The sequence below is a fragment of the Orycteropus afer genome, unplaced genomic scaffold (genome assembly GCF_000298275.1).
Source record: "Orycteropus afer afer isolate SDZICR_OR568_19922 unplaced genomic scaffold, OryAfe1.0 scaffold00744, whole genome shotgun sequence".
Lineage (NCBI taxonomy): Eukaryota > Metazoa > Chordata > Mammalia > Tubulidentata > Orycteropodidae > Orycteropus > Orycteropus afer.
This window is the reverse complement of record NW_006922331.1, coordinates 806,124-828,579: the sequence shown is the minus strand read 5'-3', so window position 1 is coordinate 828,579 and position 22,456 is coordinate 806,124. Positions and strand designations below refer to the sequence as shown.

General features: G+C 64.4%; 2 protein-coding genes across 2 annotated transcripts in view; one reads left to right on the top strand and one right to left on the bottom strand.

The window, feature by feature from the left end:
- Positions 1-22,456, bottom strand: part of RSPH14 (radial spoke head 14 homolog) — a 75,270-nt gene that overhangs the window by 34,631 nt on the left and 18,183 nt on the right. The window lies entirely within an intron of this gene.
- GNAZ (G protein subunit alpha z) lies at positions 92-22,297 on the top strand. The gene is made up of 2 exons (XM_007957394.2): positions 92-814; positions 21,953-22,297. Exons 1-2 carry the CDS (start codon positions 92-94, stop codon positions 22,295-22,297), a joined length of 1,068 nt encoding a protein of 355 aa, XP_007955585.1.

Below are 22,456 nucleotides of genomic sequence, written 5' to 3'. Positions count from 1 at the left end.
GCCCCACGCGCCCTGCCGGCTGCTGAGCCGACAAGCCGGCGCCGGGAGAGGCACTGCCCGTGCCCCGCGGCCAGCCTGCCGCTGCCGGACCATGGGATGTCGGCAAAGCTCCGAGGAGAAGGAGGCGGCCCGGCGGTCCCGGCGGATCGACCGGCACCTGCGCTCGGAGAGCCAGCGGCAGCGCCGTGAGATCAAGCTGCTGCTGCTGGGCACCAGCAACTCGGGCAAGAGCACGATCGTCAAGCAGATGAAGATCATCCACAGCGGCGGCTTCAACCTGGAGGCCTGCAAGGAGTACAAGCCGCTCATCATCTACAACGCCATCGACTCGCTGACGCGCATCATCCGCGCGCTGGCCGCCCTGCGCATCGACTTCCACAACCCCGACCGCGCCTACGACGCGGTGCAGCTCTTCGCGCTGACGGGCCCGGCCGAGAGCAAGGGCGAGATCACGCCCGAGCTGCTGGGCGTGATGCGGCGGCTGTGGGCAGACCCCGGGGCGCAGGCCTGCTTCGGCCGCTCCAGCGAGTACCACCTGGAGGACAACGCGGCCTACTACCTGAACGACCTGGAGCGCATCGCGGCGCCCGACTATATCCCCACCGTGGAGGACATCCTGCGCTCACGGGACATGACCACGGGCATCGTGGAGAACAAGTTCACCTTCAAGGAGCTGACCTTCAAAATGGTGGACGTGGGCGGGCAGCGCTCCGAGCGCAAGAAGTGGATCCACTGCTTCGAGGGCGTCACGGCCATCATCTTCTGCGTCGAGCTCAGTGGCTACGACCTGAAGCTCTACGAGGACAACCAGACGGTAAGCGGCCGCAGCCCCCGGCAGCGCTTCGCCCGGGCATCTTGGCTGTGCCCTTTGACCCTGGCTTGCGAAAGGTGGGTGGGCGTGGGTGGCATTTCAGGGGTCCCAGGGGAGCGGGGCATGCACGCTGTGCAGGGCGGGGCAGTCCACTCCCTTGTATGGATGTAGCCCCAGGAGCAAGTGTGGCATGGCGAGGCCCATGTCCTTGGGACCACCCCCGCTTCTATGGGCATCTCTGCCTTATGGGCAGGACTCTTCCCTGTGACTGGCTCTTGGTGGCTGCCCCAGGCTGGCAGGCCCTCAAGGCCCCGGCCCAGGCTCCATGGAGGGAGGGCCCATATCGACTCAGCCTCTGTCCAGTTAGCACCTGCTGGGGGTGGGAGAGGGGCCTCAGTTGGATCTGCAGGATGCACCCACACCTGCTGGGTGGTCTGCTTCCCAGCCTGCGGAGAGCAAGCCGGTGGGATCCTGTGGTGCTGGCAAGAACGCTGGCGATGGGTGTGCACATTCAGCCGCAGAGCCCCGAGTAGGGCAGGCAGGTGCCCACTGAGGAGGAGGGGAGCTGGGACCCTGGAGGCAGTGTCCGTGGTGAGGTACCACCGTGTGCATGGGGTTGGCGCTCCCTCTGTGCACGGGGACCAGCCTGGGCTGGGCGTGGCTGGCGCTGACCTGCATTGCCAGCCCACTGGTAGCTCTTTAAGTCCTCAAGGCCCCTGGGCATCAGGGAGGTAGGGTTAAAAGCTGTCCAGAAGGCTCTGTCCCCAGGAGTGCCAGGCTCTGGCCTTGGGGTGCCGGGTGCTGGGGCTGGTGAGGGCAGGGCAGGTATCAGGACAGGTGAGGGGCCTGCGGGAGGCCCCGAGGTGGCACAGGCCAAGGAGAGGCCCAGAGACGAGCACATTGTCCCCAAAGCAGGAGGCTGGGGCCCGGGGCTGAGCCCCAGAAGCTGGAGAAGAGGCATCACCAGGAGGGAGGCCCTGGCAAGGGAGACACAGCAGTGCACCCAGGGCCTCCCGGTAGCCGGATGGGCAGGTGCAGCGAGGGCAGGCTGGCCAGGCTGGCCCACTCTGGGCAGTCTGCCCTGAGGAGGGGGCCAAACCGACTCCCCTGGGTAACTGTAAACCGTGTGGTACCAGAGGTGCCCAGGACAGGAGGAGGGGTGATGCCCATGGACCCCCCCATGCTGTGACACAGGCTCAGACAGGGAGAAGGCTTGGTCTCTCTCCCAGCACGGACGGCCGGAGTCCGGGGGCCAGGGCAGGGACAGGCTCTCACTGTGGGTCAGTGGGGGCCTCTTTCTGGGGAGTCTCCCAGGTCCCTGGGGAGACCCACAACCTGGGGGGAGGCCAGCACTTGGGTGCAGGGAGGGCAGGCTCCCCGGCAGGTGAGCTTGGCCTGGAGACGGTGCTCCCAGAAGAGCTGGTTGTGGCCGGTACCCACAGGCAGGAGGCGGCTTTGTCGGCTGAAGGCTCACCTCTCCCGGCTCCCTGCCCACCCCCACATCCACACCTGCCAGGCCTGGGTGATGGGGACGCCCCCAGCTAGTGAGCGTAGCTGGACTCAGTGACACATCATCTCTGTAAACCAAGAGGCTGTGACTGACCCTGGAGGACACGAGGTTTGGCTCGGGGGGCTGTGGCTGGGCCTGCTGGTCACACCGCGTTAGCCACCAGCTCACGGGGCTGCTGGGGTCTGGCCTCTTGCTGAACATCATCTGCTGTGTGCCCTGGGGTAGCCTCACCCCTCATCCCATGTCTAAAAAAACAAACCCACGGCCGTCAAGTCGGATCCGACTCATGGCGACTCCTCCTTGGGTTTCGGGGGTGGTTTGTCTACTGAAGTAGAGTGCCCAGTCTTCCTTCCAAGGAGTGGCTGGTGGGTTTGAACTGCCAGCCTTTTGCTTAGCAGTCACATGCCTTAGGCACTGCGCCCCCAGAGCTCCCAGGCGGGCGTGGTGAATTGCCTCCTGCCCCGTTGTTGGTGTGCGAGGGCTCAGGGGCCGCGTCCCTGCTCTCTGCGCCTGTCCACACAGTGGAAGCCAGGAGCCCTTCACCTCCAGCCGCCATGCTAGGCACCTCCACTCCCTTGGGTGCCGCCTCTCCAGCCTTTGGGCACGTGGCCACCAAGCCCAGACACTTGCACGCCTGGCCTGTGTCCTTCCTCAAAGACGGTCTGAATGAATTCCCAGGGCAGGGGAGGGCCTCACAGGGCCACTGGTCTCCGTCCTCATGCCAGCCACCTGGGGTTCAGTGGAGCCTGGCCACCTCCTCGGGGCAGGGGGGGGCGTTTCAAAGGGCAGGGGGGGTGGCAAGGCCTGGAAACCTAGCACCCCATTCTCTTCAGGCCTGGGGAAACGGCTCTTCTCCCCCAAAGGAGATGTTCTGTTAGAAGCCCCCGTAAGGCTGGACGGCAGACAGTTTAGACCGTTTGTCATCAGTAACGTCTTGGGGTGAAAAACCGTCAGGCTCCCGAGGAAAGACAGCACTGGTCGTGCTTCCTGCAGCTCCGACTGCTGCCTCCCCCAGTGCCCGCCGCCCTCCAGTCAGGCCCAGGTGTTGGGGCACTGGACGGGCTGAGGGTTCAGGCGCCCATCGGCGTGGGCCTGGAGGGGAGAGCGTGGGGGTCGGGGCCGAGCTCGCCTGCCCTCTCCTGCCCCGCAGCCATCCTGACGGCCTCGCCGGGCTCTGTGCCAACACCCGTGAGCTCCTGCAGAGCTGGGCCTGGTTGCCAAGGAGAGCTCTGCACTCCAGGCTGGCGGGTGTGGGGGGCGCGTGAGCAGGGGGGACACCTGGGGCCAGAGCAGGCTCTGGTGCCGTGAGCTGTGGAGCAACACAGGCCTGGTGAAGGCCTGTGGGTTCTTGGCTCCCCGAACGGCAGGTCCTGACCCACAGCAGGGCTTCACGTGACAGGCGGCAGCTTCCCCACTGTGGGCCCTGCAGCACGTGAGGCCAAATGTGCCCAGTGGCAGTGTCACCTGACTCTGTGGGCCCTGTGTCGCTGGCCCAGCCATACTGTCAAAACTGCCCCACCCCGGAACCACCTGTCCCAGGGTTTCCCCAGGCGGTGGCTGCTCGGGGACAGTGACAGCAGGCGTGCTGCCTGACAGGCCTCCTCCTGGCCGCTGGCTCATGCGGGGCCCCAAGGCCCCTCCACAGGGTATCGGTGTGGGGGCTGCCGACAGAGAGTCGGTCGTTCCCAGCCCCAGAGGACTGGGCGAAAGGAAGAGCCTTGGAGCCGTGGGCACTGCCTTCCCAGGTGGGAACCGGTGGCCCTGACCAGGGCCTGTGTCCTCAGCCGTTGGCCCTCCTCGCCCACACCCTGTGGGAGCCTTGGCTGGGGACCTCAGGGTGGTGTGCCACGGCGGTGGGTCAGCTCCCAGACGCCGCAGGCCACCTGGAGGTGGAGGACGCGTCACGGGGTAGATGTAAGGCCTGTCCGGACGCTAAGTACCCTCGCATGCAAACCCACAGGCTCACTGCTGGTCTCCCAAGCTGTCTTGTTTGGGCCTGCTGTGTGCCTGCTGGGCCCCGCTGTGGGGAGACAGTCACACTCAGCAGCCCTGGCTCTGTATCCACAAACCCTCAGGGACATGGTGGCCTGGGGGCCCGTCCCTCCTCAGGGAGCCGGCTCCTTGAGTCCCCGGGCTCATGCAGGACCAATGGTGGCCTCCTAGGAGGCCCATGAGTGGTTTGGGCTGCACCTGGCATCCTGCCTGCGATTCCAGAGATGTCTGGTCAGAACTTGTATTGGAGGTCCCTGGGGACGGGGACACAGGGACGTGCCCTGGAGACAGGTTCCGCGGCAGCCACTCCTGCAGCAGCCCAGCCCCCTGCTCTCCAGCCTGTGCGGCGTGTGCTGTGGGTGAGGACTAGGCTGGAGGTGGGGGTTAGCAGGTGTCTGTGGAATAGGCCAAGGGCGGCGGGCGTGGGAAGAGCCCCCTCCAGAGCCCTGGCTTCTCGATGGAGAACTGCTGGGAAACTCGGCACCAATGGGGCATGCAGGGCCAGGTCCCTTAGGGAGTGTAGGGCTGGGTGCTGGCAGGCCGGGTGAGGCCAGGGGACCATAGGACAAGGGGCAGTGGGCACTGAGGGGCCGTGTAGGCTCAGGTGCTGGTGGGGCGCACGGGGGGGAGGGGTCTTTAGAGAGTACACAGGCCGGGTGCCAACGGGGCGTACATACATGTCTGGATCCTTCAGAGAGTACACAGGCCGGATGCCAACAGGGTATACGGATGCGGCCGGGTCTGTCAGAGACTATGTGGGCTGGGCACCTAAGGAGCGTACGGCGGCAGCTGGGTCCATTAGAGAGTACACAGGCTGGGCGCCGACAGGGCGTACGGACACGGCTGGGTCCTTCAGAGACTACGCGGGCTGGGCACCTACGGAGTGTACAGATGCAGCCGGGTCCTTTAGAGAGCGCGCGGGCTGGGCATCAACAGGGAGTATGGACGTGGCCGGGTCCTTTAGGGAGTATGCAGGCCGGGTGCCCGTGGGGCATACGGACGCAGCCGGGTCCTTTAGAGAGCACACGGGCTGGGCACTAGCAGGGCATATGGACGCGGTTGGATCCTTTAGGGAGTAGACAGACCAGGCACCAACGGGGCGTACGGGTGCAGCCAGGTCCTTTAGAGAATGTGCAGGCCAGGCGCCAATGGGGTATACGGGTGCGACCGGGTCCTTTAGAGACTAGACAGGCTGGACGCCAAAGGAGCATACATATGCGACTGGGTCATTTGGAGAGTAGATGGACCAGGCACCAACGGGGCGTACGATGCAGCCAGGTCCTTTGGAGAGTAGACAGGGCGGGAGCTGATGGGGTGTACAGACGGACGCGGCTGGGTCCTTTAGGACGTGCGGGCCGAGCATCAACGGCGTACGAAAGCAGTTGGGCCCTTTAGAGAACGTGCGGGCCAGGCACCAACAGGATGTATGGACACGGCCAGGTCCTTTGGAGAGCAGACGAGCCGGGCACCGACAGGACGTATGGACACGGTCGGAACCTTTGGAGAGCAAACGGGCCAGGCACCGATGCGACGTACGGATGTGGTCGGGTCCTTTAGAGGGCAGACAGGCCGGGCACCGATGGGGCATACGGACGCGGTCAGGTCCTTTAGAGAGCACATGGGCCAGGCACCAACGGGGCATACAGACGTGACCAGGTCCTTTAGAGAGCAGACGGGCTGGGCGCCAATGGGGTGCACGGATGTGGCCGGGTCCTTGAGCCAGCATGTGGGCCGGGCACCGATGGGGCATATGAATGTGGTCGGGTCCTTTAGAGGTTAAACGGGCCAGACACTGACAGGGTGTGTAGAGCCAGGTGCTGACGAGGCGTGCGGGGCCAGGCCCTCTCGAGAACATGTGGGATTGGGCACTGATGGGGTCACAGTCCTTTGGAGGGGGACCTCTGTCCCTTTGCGCCCAGGGGACAGCAGCCCACGTAGGTCTCTGTCAGGAGCAGCTTCCTCCATTCTCCCGAGGGCAGGCTCATTCCTCCCCATCGCTGTGCTGTGGCCCCGGCCCTGTGCTGCTGCTTGGTACCATTGGGTCAACGCCAGCGTCCTCTCGTAGAACGGCACCAACACAGACCGGTCCTGGGCCATCTCACGCTGGCTGGAGCACAGGGCCTGCTGTCACGGCCTCTGAGGCGGCCCTTCTCGTGGAGGTTTCCTCACCTCCACTGACCCTCCGGTGCACCAGATGTCACGTTCTTTCCTATCAATTGGTCTTCCCTGATGATGTGTTGAAAATAAGCAATCCATGTCCTGCCATCCTTGTCTGGCCATGGTCCTTCTAGGACCAATTGGTCCGTTCTCCACCAATGCGTCCCGCCATCCTCGTCTGGCTGTCGGGACCGGTCAGTCCGTTCTCCACCAACGCGTCCCGCTATCCTCATCTGGCTGTGGTCCTTCTGGGACCAGTGGGTCCATTCTCCACCAACGCGTCCCGCCATCCTCGTCTGGCTGTGGTCCTTCTGGGACTGGTCGGTCTGTTCTCCGCCGAGGCCACAATTCAAGTGCAGCACTTCCTGTCTCCCTCTTTAGCCGCCCCGTCCTCACACCATGTGGCAATCCTTGTCAGTGTGGACGTCAGTCTTGTGCTCAACGTGGGCTGCATTTGTGCCCGCTTGGCTTCTCTTTCTGGGAATTTGACACACTGTGTGACCTTGTGTCGCGAGTTGAATCGGTCACCATGGGGATGGGCACACACATGGGTCAGCCCCAGCACGCCCCCAGCACACCCCCAGCACACACCCCAGCATGCCCCCCAGTACACCCCTAGCATGAGCCCCAGGACACCCCCCAGCACAGGCCCCAGCCCACCCCCAGAACGTGTCCTAGCGTGCACCCCAGCACACCCGGGCACTGGCTGAGGGCCCAGATCGTCCTGTGCTCATGCGTCTTCTCTCTGTGTCCCACCCATTAAAGGTGGCTTGCTGACAAGCCCCACACTTGCTCGGGCCCCAAGAAGTGTTAGCATGCTGGCACTGCCCCTCCCACTGGCCTTGTCTGGGGAATGGCCACATGCCTTTCACACAGAAGGCTCTCAGGGTGCCACCTGCTGTGTGTGGCCCGGTCCAGGGACAGACAGTTCTGCTCCATCCCCTTGGGTAGCAGGGAGGCCGACGGGTCCCTCCAGCACCATCCCCCTGCCCGGCCTGCACGGTCCTGCATGCTAGGACCCCCACGCAGCCCACGAAGCTGCTGGTCTCGGCCCAGAGGAGACAGAAGGGCCACCTCTGCCCTGGAGACCACCCGGTAGGAGAGCAGGGGCCTGTGGTCTGGAGCGGGGGGTCCAGCAGATTGGTGTGGACCTGGCACGGCCCACCTGGATGTGGGAACCATGGGGGCCGTGGGGCTTATGGGGGCTGCTGTGTGCCACGGGGCCGCGTTGTACTTCGCCATGTGAGACCCGGGGAGCACATGGACTGTGGGGGTGATGGGGGTGCTCTGGAGCCCATGGGGTCATGGGGACACATGATATGCAGGGGCCATATGGCCTGTGGGATTGGGTGGTATGTGGAGTTGTGGGAGAATGGTGTGGGCACCCTTTTGGCTGTGGGGATCCATATGGAACACGGAGCTGTAGGAAACACAGGGCTGTGGGAGCCCATACAGGACATGGGGCCGTGGGGAATACAGGGCTGTGGGTGCTGTGGGGGCCCATGAGGGACATGGAGCCATGGGGGACACGGGGACACGTGGAGCCCCAGACCGGCTATCTGTGGGGATATGGCGAGTGTGCTGGGGCTCTGGGGAGGGGCAGGGGCAGCCAGCACAGCGGTGTGGGGCTTTGTTACCCCATCTCACAGATCCATGGGCTGGCACTTGGGCCTGTGGGCCACACCGTGCCACGGCAGAGCCTGGGCTGTGACTCCGCGTGCTCCCTGCTTTGCCACCTCCCAGTCACTGTGATGCCACTGTGACCAGCCCTCTGCACACAACTGTGCAGATCTTCAGGGCAGCGGGTGTCCCGGTCCCCGCTCCACACGCTGCCTGGGCTGGAGGTAACCGGCTAGCTGCACTCACCGGCACACATCGCAGCAGCTGGGTTCGAGGGCAGAGTAGCACAGTCTTAGAGGATTTGTAATCTGAGAACCAGAGAACAGGTTCCCAGTTACAGACTCCGGGTGGGGCCTTGCCGGCATAGGGGTAGGAAACGCTCCCCGGGCCATGCCGTGACTGGCCTGGACCTCACCAGGTACATGCTGAGGACCGCGAGGGGTGAAGGAATGCGGAGGCATTGAGATCGGCCCTGAGGGACAGGAACACCTCTGTGCTGGCAAGATGCCGGCCCCCATCCCTCTGGGGCTCCCCAAGGGCCCTGACTCTGACAGCCAGAGTTTACGGGGGAATTGGAAGGGCTGTCAGCCAGGGAGATGGCCCCTGGCAGGCGGGGGACTGTGTCAGCCGAGACCTTGATTGACGGGTGCCTCTTCTCCCTGGCCTCCCCAGGCCGCTCAGAAGATGGCTGCTACTGAACACGTGTCCTCAGGGCCACAGGACCAGTCAGCTGCGTGGGGCTGGGCCGCAGCTCGTCCCCCGTCCCTCTCCCCACACCCACAGAGCGGCTGCTTCCTCGGCTCACTCACGAGCCAGCCAGTGGGGCCTGGGCTGGCGTCCCAGGGCTCCTGGCCCAGGCCGGACCAGGCCACCATCCTGTGCACTGCTGGCCTGTGGTGACCACATCAGCCCAGGAGAAGCCCACATCCTGAACGAGGAGGCCCATAGCCTTCAGGCCAGCGAGATGGCAGCTGGAGGAGGGGGAGGGACCTGCACGTGGTCACAGGGCCACACGGTCACCCTCACAGGCCACATGGCTTCCCCTCTTAGGACCACATGTCTCCCCTCAGAAGGCTACCTGGTCCCCATCACAGGCAACACGGCCTCCCTCACAGGCCACGTGGTCTCCTCACAGGGTTGCATGTCTCCCCTCATGGGCCACACAGCCTCCCTCACAGACCACGTGGCTTCCTCTCATAGCACTACATGTCTCCCCTCACAAGGCCACCCGCTCCCCCTCACAGGCAACACAGCCTCCCTCACAGGGCCACACATCTCCCCTCACAAGGCCACCCAGTCCCCCTCACAGGCAACATGGCCTCCCTCACAGAGCCACACGTCTCCCCTCCCAGAACCATACAGCCTCCCTCATACACCACATGGCTTCCTTACTCTTATAGGATCACATGTCTCCCCTCACAAGGCTACCTGGTCCCTGTCACAGGCAACACGGCCTCCCTCACAGGCCACGTGGTCTCCTCACAGGGCTGCATGTCTCCCCTCACGGGCCACACAACCTCCCTCACAGACCACGTGGCTTCCTCTCATAGCACTACATGTCTCCCCTCACAAGGCCACCCGTTCCCCCTCACAGGCAACACAGCCTCCCTCACAGGACCACATGTCTCCCCTCCCAGAACCATACAGCCTCCCTCATACACCACATGGCTTCCTCTTATAGGATCACATGTCTCCCCTCACAGGGCTACCTGGTCCCTGTCACAGGCCACACAGTTTCCTCCCAGGGCCACACGTCTCCCCTCACAAGGCCACCCAGTCCCCCTCACAGGCAACACGGCCTCCCTCACGGGGCCACACGTCTCCCCTCACAAGGCCACCCAGTCCCCCTCACAGGCAACATGGCCTCCCTCACGGGGCCACACGTCTCCCCTCCCAGAACCATACAGACTCCCTCATACACCACATGGCTTCCTCTTATAGGATCACATGTCTCCCCTCACAAGGCTACCTGGTCCCCGTCACAGGCCACACAGTTTCCTCACGGGGCCACACGTCTTCCCTCACAGGCCATGTGGTCTCATCACGGGGCCACACATCTCCTCTCACAAGGCCACCCAGTCCCCCTCACAGGCAGCATGGCCTCCCTTACAGGGCTACACATCTCCCCTCACAGAGCCACACAGCCTCCCTCACAGGCCACACAATCCTTATAGGCCCACACAGCGTACTTCTCGGGCTACATGGCATCTTTGCCAAGCCATGCAGACTCTGAACAGGGCCACACGGCCTCAAGGGGAGGAGTAACAAGCGGGAGCTATAAATCCTGGGGCCCACTCAACGCTCTTCAGAAGCAGCAGGCGCCTGGGCTCCCGGAAACCGGCTCTGTGACTAATTCCCGTCAGCTGGTGACAAGCCGGGGAGCACACTAGAATCGGCTGGTGCTGGCCAAAGGGCACACCCTGAGGTAGCAGCCTCCCTGCCTGTCGCCAGGCAGCACAGTAGAGGGGAGAGGGTTTGACACGTGACCAGTTATCTGGTGCCTTGTGGTTCCCGACAGTGCCGGTCACCCCTGTCTTGGCCTTGCCGCTGAGGGAGACCATGGGAGGTGAGGGGAGACAGAGCCTGCCCACCCAGCCCTGCCGGGTCCTGAGCTTGAACAGTGTACAGACTCGTGGGCCTCGGCCTCCTCATCTGGAAGTAGGGCTGGTCTGGGGCCGAGTGTGACCCTCGGGACACATGGACAGTCAGGATGACGTCCCCTGGCCTGCACCTGTGCTTGGCCGGGACCCCCAAGCTCCGGGTCTGGGAGTGGGTGCAGAGAGCAGGTTTGGCATTCAGACCCTGACGGTGTCGGCAGGTAGATCAGCAGGCCTCTCCCAGCCCAGGGGCCTCACCAGAAAAACGGGTAGCCCTGCCTGGATTGGTGCCTGAAAGGCAACATGGTAAGCAGTGTGTGGGCCTGGGGAAAAACAGTGCCCGCTTTCCTTCACCACCAAACAACAACAACAAAAAAAAAAAAACACCAAACCGCCATGGAGTCGATTCTGACTCATAGCAACCCCCTTTGGGTTCTGAGGCAGTAAATCTATATGGAAGGAGATCGCCTCATCTTCCTTCTGCAGGTTTGAACCGCCAACGTTCTGGTTAGCAGGCAAATGCCTTAGGCACCACACCACCAGGGCTCCTTCCTTCACCACCACCCTCTTGTTAAGTCTCTGCCTCACGAGGAAAGACCACCAGCTCACCTAGATGAGAGGGTGTTGGGCATCCCCACAGCCAGGGCCCCCAAAGCCCACACAGGGCCCTCTGAGCAGGGCAGGCAGGTCCCTCCCTGGGCCTGGCTGTGGGGCCAGTCCCAGGAGAAGCCTGTCCTGCAGCCATGCCCCACAGGCCACGGGAGGAACGCCACACAGTGCCCTCCTGCAAGCGGGGTCTGGTGGGGGGCCTGGTAAGGCCACAGGGACCCCCACAGCCCAGGAGCTGTTGCTCCAGGCGTGTCCCGGCGGCTTGGTGGTGGCGAGGTTGATGAGGGTCGAGGCAGTGCCGCTGGGGGGTGTCGTCAGCAGGGGCTGTGCCTTCCTGGGGCGTGTGGGGGTGCTGTGGAGGGACCCTCGGGCTCCCGTGTAGCCTGTCCTTTCCACCTGTGGCTCATGGCCCACAGGCTGGGCTTTTCAGCCACAGAAGGTGTCAGCCTGTAGGTGGACGTAGTGCCCTGGGGGTGGTCTCCATCTGGGTGTCCATGCCGTCATCAGATTGGGGCCAGGGCAGCCATAATGGGCTTCAGAGGGCCTCACTGTCCCAGAGGCCTGGGCAGGGCTGGGAGCATTGTGGCCCAGCGACTCCGTGGGGCTGGCCGGGGCTCGGATGGGAACGTGCATGTGGCTGGGCAGCGGGCAGGTGTCTGCCTCTGGGAAGGGCTCCTTGCCTGGTCTCCTTGGCGTGCCTGTGCCGGCAGCCCCAGTCTGCCCACCCTGGTGGGTTTAAGCCAGCCAGGTGACACTCAGCACACGGGCGGGGAGGCGACTTCTGGCCGTGCAGGGCACCTGGGGGGTGCGGTGAGAGAGGAGCCGGGCCGTGTCCAGGGTGCCACTCACTCAGGCGCCAGGGCTGTGGTCAGCATCCGTCAGGCTGCACCAGGCCCTCAGAAGTCAGCCACCCCACCCCACCAGTGAGAGGGGCAGTGGATGGGGACCGTCCTCGGAGCACCTGGCCCGGCAAACACCAGTGGGGGTGACATTTGGTGACATCTGCCATCAGCTGCCATGCTGGGAGCCAAATTGGCCACATGCCTGTGAAGCCAGTCTGCTCCTAGCCGTGAGCGAGGCACTGTGGGGACACTGGGAATTGGGGCACGGTCCCTCCTCTCCAGGACACAGAGGGCAGATGAGGGCGGGGCAGGAGGCCCGTCAGGTCCCTCGGCAGACACTCGCATAGCACACACAGCAGAGGAGAAGACCGGACTCTGAGGACAGCGTGCCCAGTGGCAGGGCTGGCCCTTCTGACTTGGTGGTCCCCCAACCCTGAGAGAATCCCACATCACCCCCTGAGGGGGACCACCCTGCTGTCCCTGAGGGGACCCCACATCACCCCAAGGGGCACTCCTCACTACCTGAGACGGACTCTGGCTGCCCCTGCCCAGAACACAGGCAGGCCCCTTGCTGCTGAGGGTCCCTGCAGCCTCTCTCTTGCTGCCCACAGGGGCACCAGGAGCAGGAGTGGGTGGTCTCAGCTGGGCGCTGCAGCACAAGGCAGGAAGTAGCCCAGTGTTCCGTCAGGGCTGGCCGCCAGGGCCCGCATAAGGGCTTTCCTGGCAGCAGCCCATTATCTTGTTTAAGCAGCCCTTCCTGATTGAAGGGGCAGGTCACTGGCTGCAGTTGTCACTGGGCACAGGGAGAGCCGGGGCGGGTAGGGCACAGGCTGGCACCGGGCCTAACCTCCAGACAGTCGGAACCCACCTGGCCCCATCTGTCGCTGGCCCAAGGCCTGCAGGACGGGTGAGAGCTCAGGCCCTGAGGTGGTCAGCGATGGGACCACGGGGCGGGGCTGGGAGAGGGAGAGGAGATGGTTGACGGGGAGGACAGGGTGTCCAAGGCACCAGGCCTACCACAGCTGCCAGCTCATCTTCCTGGCCCAGTTGATAATCTCCCATCACCAGTGGGGCCCGGGGTCAGGGCTGTTGGCCTTGGTGGCTGCAGGCTAAACTAGGGCCAAAGCCAGGATGGCTGGGTGCAGGATGGCTTCCACAGGCTGGAGCACCACCAGGGTGCCCGGGCCTCTCTACTCAGAACCCGAGCTGACCACAGTGCTGACACACAGAAGCCGGCCTCGAGGTGACATCACCACCCTGTGCAGGACCAGATGGCCCTGGCCACTTACAGCCGGAAGAGTGCCTGCCCCTTGCTTTGCCAGATGAGCCAGTGAGCATGGCTGCAGTGAGAGGCTTGGGCCCCTGCCTGGTCCCAGGCCCGGGTAGCTCCCTGTGGACAACACCGAGCCAGGTGAGGCCTACAGCCAGCTGTGTGGGCCCCCACACCAGCACCCTGCACTGCCCCAGCACTCAGCAGCCCGGCCGACGGCAAGTGCTCTCCAGGGGGTCAGCCTCCAGCAGACAGACAGACAGGAAGTGGTCAGCTGGAGGAACACGGAGTGGTGGTGGTGGGAGCTCTGAGAAGACGGGAAGGGGTTAAGATGCCGACTGGGACGTTCTCGGCCTCTCGGAGACGGCCTGGGACCAACCAGCTGCAGCAGCACCGGGCCAGGCAGCTGAGTGTAAAAGGCAGCGTGGCAAGGGTCCCCATGAGGAGGATGAAGCCAGAGGTGCCAGCTGTTCAGCTCTGTAGTCTCTGGAGCCAGGGCAGGACCGTGGAGCTCCCTGGAGGCCGTGTGCAGGGGAGCAGGACGGCCCCATGGATGGGATGTTTGAATGGCTCGTTATTCTGACCGTGGTAGAGCTGTAGACGGGTCCAGGAGCAGGGAGACGAGGGTCCCAGGAGAGCAATGGGGGTGCTGTCAGCAGGACCGCCACAGTCATCCTGACCCGGGCCCTGCCTGCCCTCCACCACGCTGGCCCCAGGCCCTGACCTGATGGCCCCTGCAGTCGGCCCAGCACCACCTCTTGCAGATGTCAGCTCCTGTCCCCACTCTCAGTGGACAGTCCCACCACCCTATGTCCCTGTCTGGCCTTCATGGACAATCAGTAACATGCGCACACACCCCACACCCGGGACAAGGCTCTCTGTACACGAGGCAGGAGGGCACACTGCATTCAGTAGACTGTCTGGGGTCTGCCAGCAACTGAGGGCCCGCCCAGCCCCAGGAGCCGTGGGCAGGGGCCGGAGGGTGGGGTCTGCAGTGACTGACAGGGAACACAGTACATCCCAGAGCCTGTGATGGGAGGATGGTTGTCCTTCCAGGGCCTGTGGTGGGGCAACGCAGTACATCTTCGGCACCTGTGATGGGGGCAGGGAGGTGCAGTACATCCCTGGGCCTGTGACGGGGGGACCCTGTACATCCTGGGGCCTGTGACGGGGGACACGGTACGGCCCAGGGCCTGTGATGGGAGGAGGGGTTATGCAGTACATCCCGGGGCCTGCAACGGGGGACGCGATACGTCGTATGTCAGTGCTTTTGCATTGTTCACTGTGACCTTGTTGCCTTTGGGGCTCACCGCATGATCCCCCCAAACCACTGCTGTGTCATGGCCACCAGGACTGAGAGTTGAGGGAAGTTTAAGTTCAAGGAGTACCCATGGCACCCCGTGGATCTGGCTCCACAGTGACCTTGCCACAGGGCAGGAAGGGGGGTGCCCCCAGGGATGAGCAGCACAGTGCACCCCCCGTACGTGTCTGCCTGCCTCCATGAAGGCTCAGCCATGCTCCCCCAGGGGTCCCCGAAAGCTGAAGTGAGTGGAAGAAAGGGCCCTGATGGGAGGGGGCTGGCGCTGAGCAGCACGTGGGCTGGCAGCTGGGTCCAGGGGTGTGAAGTGGGGGAGGCTGGGCGGGACCCCGGGTCATTGCATCCTGACGCGGGCCCTGCACATGCAGTGCTGCTCACCCCGAGGCCGTGAGCACCAGGCCTGTGTGTGTAGGTGGCCCTCAGCCCGCTCCCCACCCGTGACCCCTCTGTGCTGTCCCTGCAGACTGGCTGCAGGGCCGTCGGGGTCATCTCCCCCTTCATCCCATTCCTGGCTGACGGGTGGCCTCAGGTCTGCAGGACGGAGGGGGCGCACTAACCAGATGGCCCTGGAAGTGACCCCATCCCCAGCCCTGTACCCAGATGCCACTCGTTTCCTCAGGCTGTGGACAGACGACCAGGCGCAAGGGAGACCTGGGCGGTGTGGGGCTCTCCGGGTGGCCCCTGAGCTGTTCCCCAGTCTGGGAACGGAATGTCATGAGAATCCAGTGAAGGGGGGCAGGTCCTGCCTGGAGGACTCACTGCAGCCCCTCTCTGTGACATCGGGGGCACTGCGGCTCGTTCTCAGAGACAGCCGGGTGGCCTTGGTGCAGCACCCTGCACAGTAAGGAAGCTGAGGCCTGGGCCGCTGGGGGCTGCAGGCTGAAGGGGGCGAGACGTGCCGGCACCACGCCCACCGCGGCCTATCACCCCTCTGCCTGCCACGCCCCACTGTCGCCTGCACCGTCCAGCTGCCTCCATGCCCGGCGCCACCTCCCTCGCCTGGCACCCCCCCACTCCTCACTCCCGTGCTGGCACCCAGGCCCTACCCCTTCTGGACCCACTCACCCACAGCCCTCCCTCCACCCAGGGGTCAGAACTGGGGGGGGGGCCTGCCCCTCTTCCCTGACCACTCTGCCCCTTGGGACTGAGTCCAGTCAGGGCATCTAAGACACAGGGTGAGAGCAGGGTGACCCCAGCCTCCGGTCCCCCCACCAGGTTGCATGCCCCCCCAGCGGGGGGTAGCCTTCCTGGTTGTCCTGGGAATGGGCGTGTCTGTCTCAAAGCTCTATAGAGGCGGCAGACTGCCGGGGACCACACTGGGGTGAAGGGAGCCGAAAGGGCCCTGCCTCAGCGCCCCTTCCTGGGCGGCAGCGTCAGGAAGAGATGACCCAGGTTCCCTTAGGTGATGGTCACTGGCCCCCCCAGGCTGTAAGCGGATGTCGCTGCAGTGCCCGTCCCTGTCCCAGCAGCCTGCTGTGTCTGTACCTGCCACCCGCATGCCTCTCTCCCACTATCACCCCATCACACAGTGGCTTCCTGAGGGCAGGAGAATGTCCCCAGGGGCCCAAGGACGGGGAGGGGGGCAGCACGCTGCGGCCAGGTCTGCAGGCCGGGGACAGAGGTGGTGTGCAGATATGGGCCTCTCAGGGCAAAGGGAGACAGGGCGGCCCCATACTGCAGCCGTGGCTGAGGGGCTGGTGGCTGGTGCCAGAGGGTGCCAGGAAAGGCCTCTCTGAGGACAGGTTTGCGAGGGGCATCTCAGAGCCCCGGGCCAGGCACACACACACACACACAGTGGCCAGAACCATGTAACTGCCTGGTAAGCACCTGGCTTACTGGGCACCGGATGGGGTGATGCCCAGGCCACGCTGAGGTTTGTGTCACACAAGGTCTGGGACTTGGCCCCGTGTAGGAAGTCGGCCACTCTGCCCATCAGCACAGATGTAAGGCAGAGGGAAGCACCCATGGGCCCACCCTGGGCTCTGATGTCCCCAGGTGCCCGCAGGAGCCTACAGCCTGGAATCCACAGACTCCGTGTCTCCACCCAGAGGCCTGGGTGCCGGAGGATGGCTCCAGGCACGTCCCAAGAAGCTGGGGCCACGGCCCAGGTCTAGCATCCCAGCTGGTGCCCTCTGGTGGGCCCTGGCTCTCCTGTGGCTTCCATGTCCTCATCCCTAGGCTTGGGCCCAGGAAATGGCCAACACGGTTCCTGGCGTGCTCTGGGCAGGCCAGGAGGTACACCCCCTCCCCGTAACAGCAGAGTCCCGCCCCTCTGGTTCTGGGGGGCTCCCCGCCCCACCTGGCCCTGGGGCTCCGCCTGAGGCCGTCCTTCCCACAAGGCCGAACCCTGAAGATCTAAGGCTGTGTGGGGCCCATGGGGCAAGGGGTCCAGGCGGCATGGAGAGAGAACATGTGCTGAGACCGGGTACCAACACACGGGGAGAGGGGGTGGACCCTGCACAGAGTGGTGGGGGACTGACGTGCACCAGGGCCAGACCCTGCAGCACAGGAAGCGCCCGTGGGCGGGGAGCGACCACGGGAGCCAGGGCGGTGGTGCCTCGAGCCCTGCCCGCTCCAGGTGCCCTTCTGGGGTGAGGACTCAGCGTCTTGACAGTGGGACCGACTGCCAGCCCCGTCGTCAGCCTGTGGGAGCCAGCCCCTATCCCTGCACCGGGGTTCCCCCAACAGCCTGCCAGGGCCAAGGGTGGGCCTCTCAAGCTGGTTCTTTGTGGAAATGCACCCGGGGCCCTTGGCTCCAGGTGAGGCCCAGCTGCCCGACACCTTACCGCCTCTCCACACATCCTCCATGCCTCGTGGGCCTCATCCTGCCAGGCTGTCCCAGCCAGGTCCCCAGCCGCTGGCCCAGTCTGCGGCAAACAACGCCTCCCTTGGAATCAGGCCCCGGCCTTCCACCCCTGTCCTGTTTGGGGAGCTGCTCTTTGGCTGGGCTGGGCTCCTCCCTGGGAATAATGGCCTAGAGCCTCCAGGGACGGGGCGTCAGCTGCCACTTCCTGTGGTTCTGCACCCCCACTCCGAAACTGCCCCCCTCTTTGGAGACAACAGGCTTTTCCTGAGTGACTGACCCCTGGGCTACGTGTGGCCCTGTCCTCACACTGTTGTCCCCTAGTCACAGACCCTCAGATGCAGGTGTGGTCCTCACAGGGCAGCCCAGGATGAGGCCGCCCACCTGTCCTCTCTAAAGAAGGCCCCAGACCCACCTCCCCAGAGCTCCGGTGGGGACAGGCCAGGCCAGGGAGGACCATGGAGGTCCCTTCCACCCCACAGGCCCCCAGCATAGAACCCCAGGCCTCCCTGCTTCCCCTCGCGACTGGCAGAGCACCTGTCCTGGGGGGTGATGGGGAGCCAGTCCACCCCACACTGGGGATGGACCCCAGGCAGCCAGCCAGGCACATCGCCACCAGGGCTTCCACTCTTGAACCCTGTGGGCTGATGGCCCCCTGCTTGGTACCCCAAGCCCCCACCACAGAGGCGGCTCAGTGATGTGGCTACTGCTTTGTGAAAGCTCTGGCTTGACACCCCACCCCATACAAAGCCTGTGTGGCCCCCCCGGCCTCATTGCCAGGCACTGCCGGGTGGCTCTCTGCCCAGGCACCCCCAGCGCCCTTGGAGCCTGGCACTCTGCTTCCTGTGCAGGGCTGGTCCCATCATCAGAGCAGAGCCCGTTCGACTGCACAGCCCAGCCCACACCCCACTGCACCTGGGAAGTAGGTTTTCACCTTCCCCTGGAAGCACCCCAGGGGGCACTGCAGGCACTTCACCAGGGGCAGGTACCAGATTCCCAGACACGACGGCTGAGAGCTAGCCAGACGGACCAGCCCAGGCAGCTGAGCCGGGCGCACTTCTCGGGACTCCTGGGTCAGGTACAGCCTTGTGTGTCTGCTTTCAGAGGCCAAGGTCGGGGGTCCGGTGGGACCCCTGCCATGCCTGGCAGGCATATGGCCGCAGCTCTCCCAGCACCTACACTGTGCCTCCACGCCAGGCCTCCCCACCCCGAGGGTCTGCTGAAGCACCCTGGCTCTGGGACGCGCCCCCCACATGAGCAACAGCTGCTGGCCGTGGTGGTCCCACTCTACCACTGTCATCATCCCAGCACCAAACCAGTGACAATGCCAAGATGCCAGCTGCTGGCGGTCACCATGTGCCTGGCACAGGCTGGCACAGACTCAGCACTACATACAGTCACGTTTGGGGGCGGGGTGCTAATAGACTCTGTGCATAGGTGCGGAAACTGAGGCTTGGGAAGGCTGTGTCCTGGACCCATCCCACAGGTACCACACCAGCTCTGCCCAATCCACCCTGCCCAGGGCACAAGCATGGGTTGGTGCTGGGTCTGCCCAGAGGCCCCAGAGGTAAGCAAGGCTGTCGCTCACTAGGTCTCCCAGCTTGCCTGGGACAGGGTCTCACACAACACACGTGACCGTGGCACCCAGCTCGGCGGGCTGAGGGGTGTCCGGGTCAGGGCTCAAGCTGACAGCCCTCCGTGGTGTGTGGGACCCAAGGCCTGGGCCTCTGTGCTGTGGCCTCAGCAGGCCATGTCCTGGGCCCTGGGGGCAGGGACCTGGTGGTGTGAGGGTGGATGGGAGATGGGTGGCGGGGTCAGCACCAAGCTTCCCGGGCAGAAGCCCCACCCAGCGCCTCAGGACGTGTGGCCCACAGTGCAGGGCACGGCTGTGTTCAGCACACGCCAGTGTTCACACGTGACCTCAGGCCGCACTCGGGGCGGAGGGTGGGTCCTTACCCGAGGAGAGGGTGGATGGGCAGGGGAAGCAGACGAGGACTGCCTTGGAACCTGGGGTGGGCTGCCGTGGGAGGTCCCCAGCCCTGCTCCTGGCCGCCCCCTTCCCTGGGATTTGAAGCCACAGAGAGCTACCAGAGCCCCTGCAAGGTGCTGGGCAGGGCTGGTCCCCTCACTGGGACTGGCTTTGGGAAAACAGGTGAAGCCAGATCAGAGATGCTGTGGCTCATGCACACATCTCACATCACCAGTCCGCTGGTGATGCCGTGGCAGTCCGGCCACGTGGGCTGCAGGCGCTCTGGGCCTCCCTACACACAGGCCCCCTCGCCGTAGCTGACGTGAGTGGACTGTGGGGGTGTGGGCACGTGGCCTGTAGGCGCTCTGGGCCTCCCTGCCCACAGGCCCCCTCGCCGTAGCTGACGTGTGTGGACTGCGGGGGTGTGGGTACGTGGCCTGCAGGTCCCTCATGAGAGCCTCAACGCTGTGCGGCTCCATTGAACACTCAGACGGTGCCTGCTGTGAGGATGAGGCGTACAGTGCCGCAGTTCATTCAGTCGGGCCTCCCGCACCACGCCAGGCCCCTCGGTGGCCGCGTGGACCCTGCCACAGAGCTGGGCCAGCCCAGCCGAGGGGGGCGGGAATTCGACACATGGCGCTTCCGTCTTCCGCTGGTGTTTTTCAGTGCCCAGGGCAGTGGCCGCTTCGGGGGGACCAGTGAGGTGCCCTGAGGTTTGTCCCAGGGACAAAGAGGGGAGACCAGGAGTCCTGAGCCCCAAACTCAGCCAGGGCAGAGGAGCCCAGGGGTGTGTGGACCGAAGGAGGGGTCCTGGTGCAGGGCCACCTGTCACCCTTGACAGGCCAGCAAGGACTACCCCACTTCATCCCTGTCAACCTCCCAACAGCCCAATGCTGCAGAGTCCTGAGTTTCCGTAATTGCCAGCTAAGGACTGCAGCTCATGGGGGGATCTGGTGTCCAGCGCCAGAGCCCAGGGGGGCTCGGATGGGGAAGTGGGAGCTCATGGGTGTGGGAGGCTAGTCACTGGGGAGCCCAGGGCTGAGCAGGGGTAAGGCAGGCCGGCAAGTCAGGTGTGTAGCACGGCAGCTCTGTGGGGAGTCATGGGGGCATCTCATCACGGGGACCTGGAAGCCTGTGTCACAGGAAGGGGCTTGTTAGCCGTTTAGGGGGCTGGTGCAGCCAGTATGAAGAGGACACATCAGACCAGAGCTCACATCCAGGGTGACGCCCCCAGTGAGGCAGGGGCACCCTCCCCAACATGGCCCTGCATCCAGACCGGGAGGTCATGCCAGTGAGGGCCCTCTGCCCCACTGGAGGGCACCCAGGCCCTCTCGGGATACAGGGTCCAGAACTGCCCAGCTCACCCACCACCCAGGTCCCTGTAAGAGGAGAGTCAGACCGGCTGGACCCCAAACCCAAAGCTCCACGAGCAAGCCCACGTGCCAGAGATCTGCACACACGTGTGCACTGCATACACATATGTGCCCTCAAACTGACACATACACAGCACATTCATACTGATGTACACACATGCACACATGCTTGTGCATGTAAACACTGACACACCTTAAAAGCTAATTGTTGCTGTGATGTGTGAGGTGCTTAGAGGACAGCTGAGGAAGGGCTGGACTTAGTGCTGCACCTCAGGGCGGTGGAGCTACGCCCCCTGGTGGTGGTTGAGGCTATCCTCATAGTCCGTGTTGTCTGAGCCCCAGCTCCGTGGGGCCCCGTGGTCCTGCCCTCAGCAAAGGGCAGGAACGGATGCACCACGTCTCATGCCGAGTGCGCACAGGCCGGGGAGGGGCGAGGGCACTGGCCCTGGGTCTTTAGCGCACAGGTGACGCACAGCCGTCACCTTCTCACAGACTGTGGCCAGGGGCCACACAGAGACCAGGACAAACCCCAGCAGGCTGGAGCTAGCGGGGCAGGGAGTGCACATGCTCACACAGTGCGTGGGGCAGCTGAACCTTGGCATTCGGGCGAGCCCTGGGGCTGGGGGGCAGAGACAGTGTCAACCTTGGGGGACGGGTCGGTGATGGACAGGTCCCAGAGGGGAGGGGCCGCAGCCCCGGAGCCACGTGTGAGGTCAGTCACCAGCCTGTGTTAGTACAGTGGCTCTCAGGGCATGGAGGTGGGGTGGGCCAGTCCAGACCCCCAGAGCCTTTTGGAAGCAGTGAGAGGTTGATCTGGCGGGAAGACCTGCCCATCGTGGATGCTTCCGTCTGACCCCGCCCACTGTGGGTGTGCCCCCCAGGCTCCACCCACATGGGTATATCCGCTGGGTCCCGCCCAGTGCAGATGTGTTCCCTGGCCCTGTCTCGGTGGGTGCGTCCGCTGGGCCCCGCCCAGTTTGGGTACTTACTCCAGGCCCCGCCCAACATGTGTGCGTCTGTCGGGCCCCGCCCAGCATGGCCGCCGTCTCCCAGCCCAGACTAACACAGTTTCTCCCCACAGAGCCGGATGGCGGAGAGCCTGCGCCTCTTCGACTCCATCTGCAACAACAACTGGTTCATCAACACGTCGCTCATCCTCTTCCTGAACAAGAAGGACCTGCTGGCCGAGAAGATCCGACGCATCCCGCTCACCGTCTGCTTCCCCGACTACCGCGGCCAGAACACCTACGAGGAGGCGGCCGTCTACATCCAGCGGCAGTTCGAGGACCTGAACCGCAACAAGGAGACCAAGGAGATTTACTCCCACTTCACCTGCGCCACTGACACCAGCAACATCCAGTTCGTGTTTGACGCCGTGACCGACGTCATCATCCAGAACAACCTGAAGTACATCGGCCTGTGCTGAGGGCCGCTGGCCTGCGCTCGGAGCCGGGCGCCGCCTGCCGGCGGCGAGGAACCGGACAGGCGGGCGCACGCGCACCCACGTACACGTGCTCGTTCGGAGACGTGTCCCAAAGCCGCCTGCCCGTCCGTTCGCTCTGCCTGCCCGAGCCGGCGTCCCTGG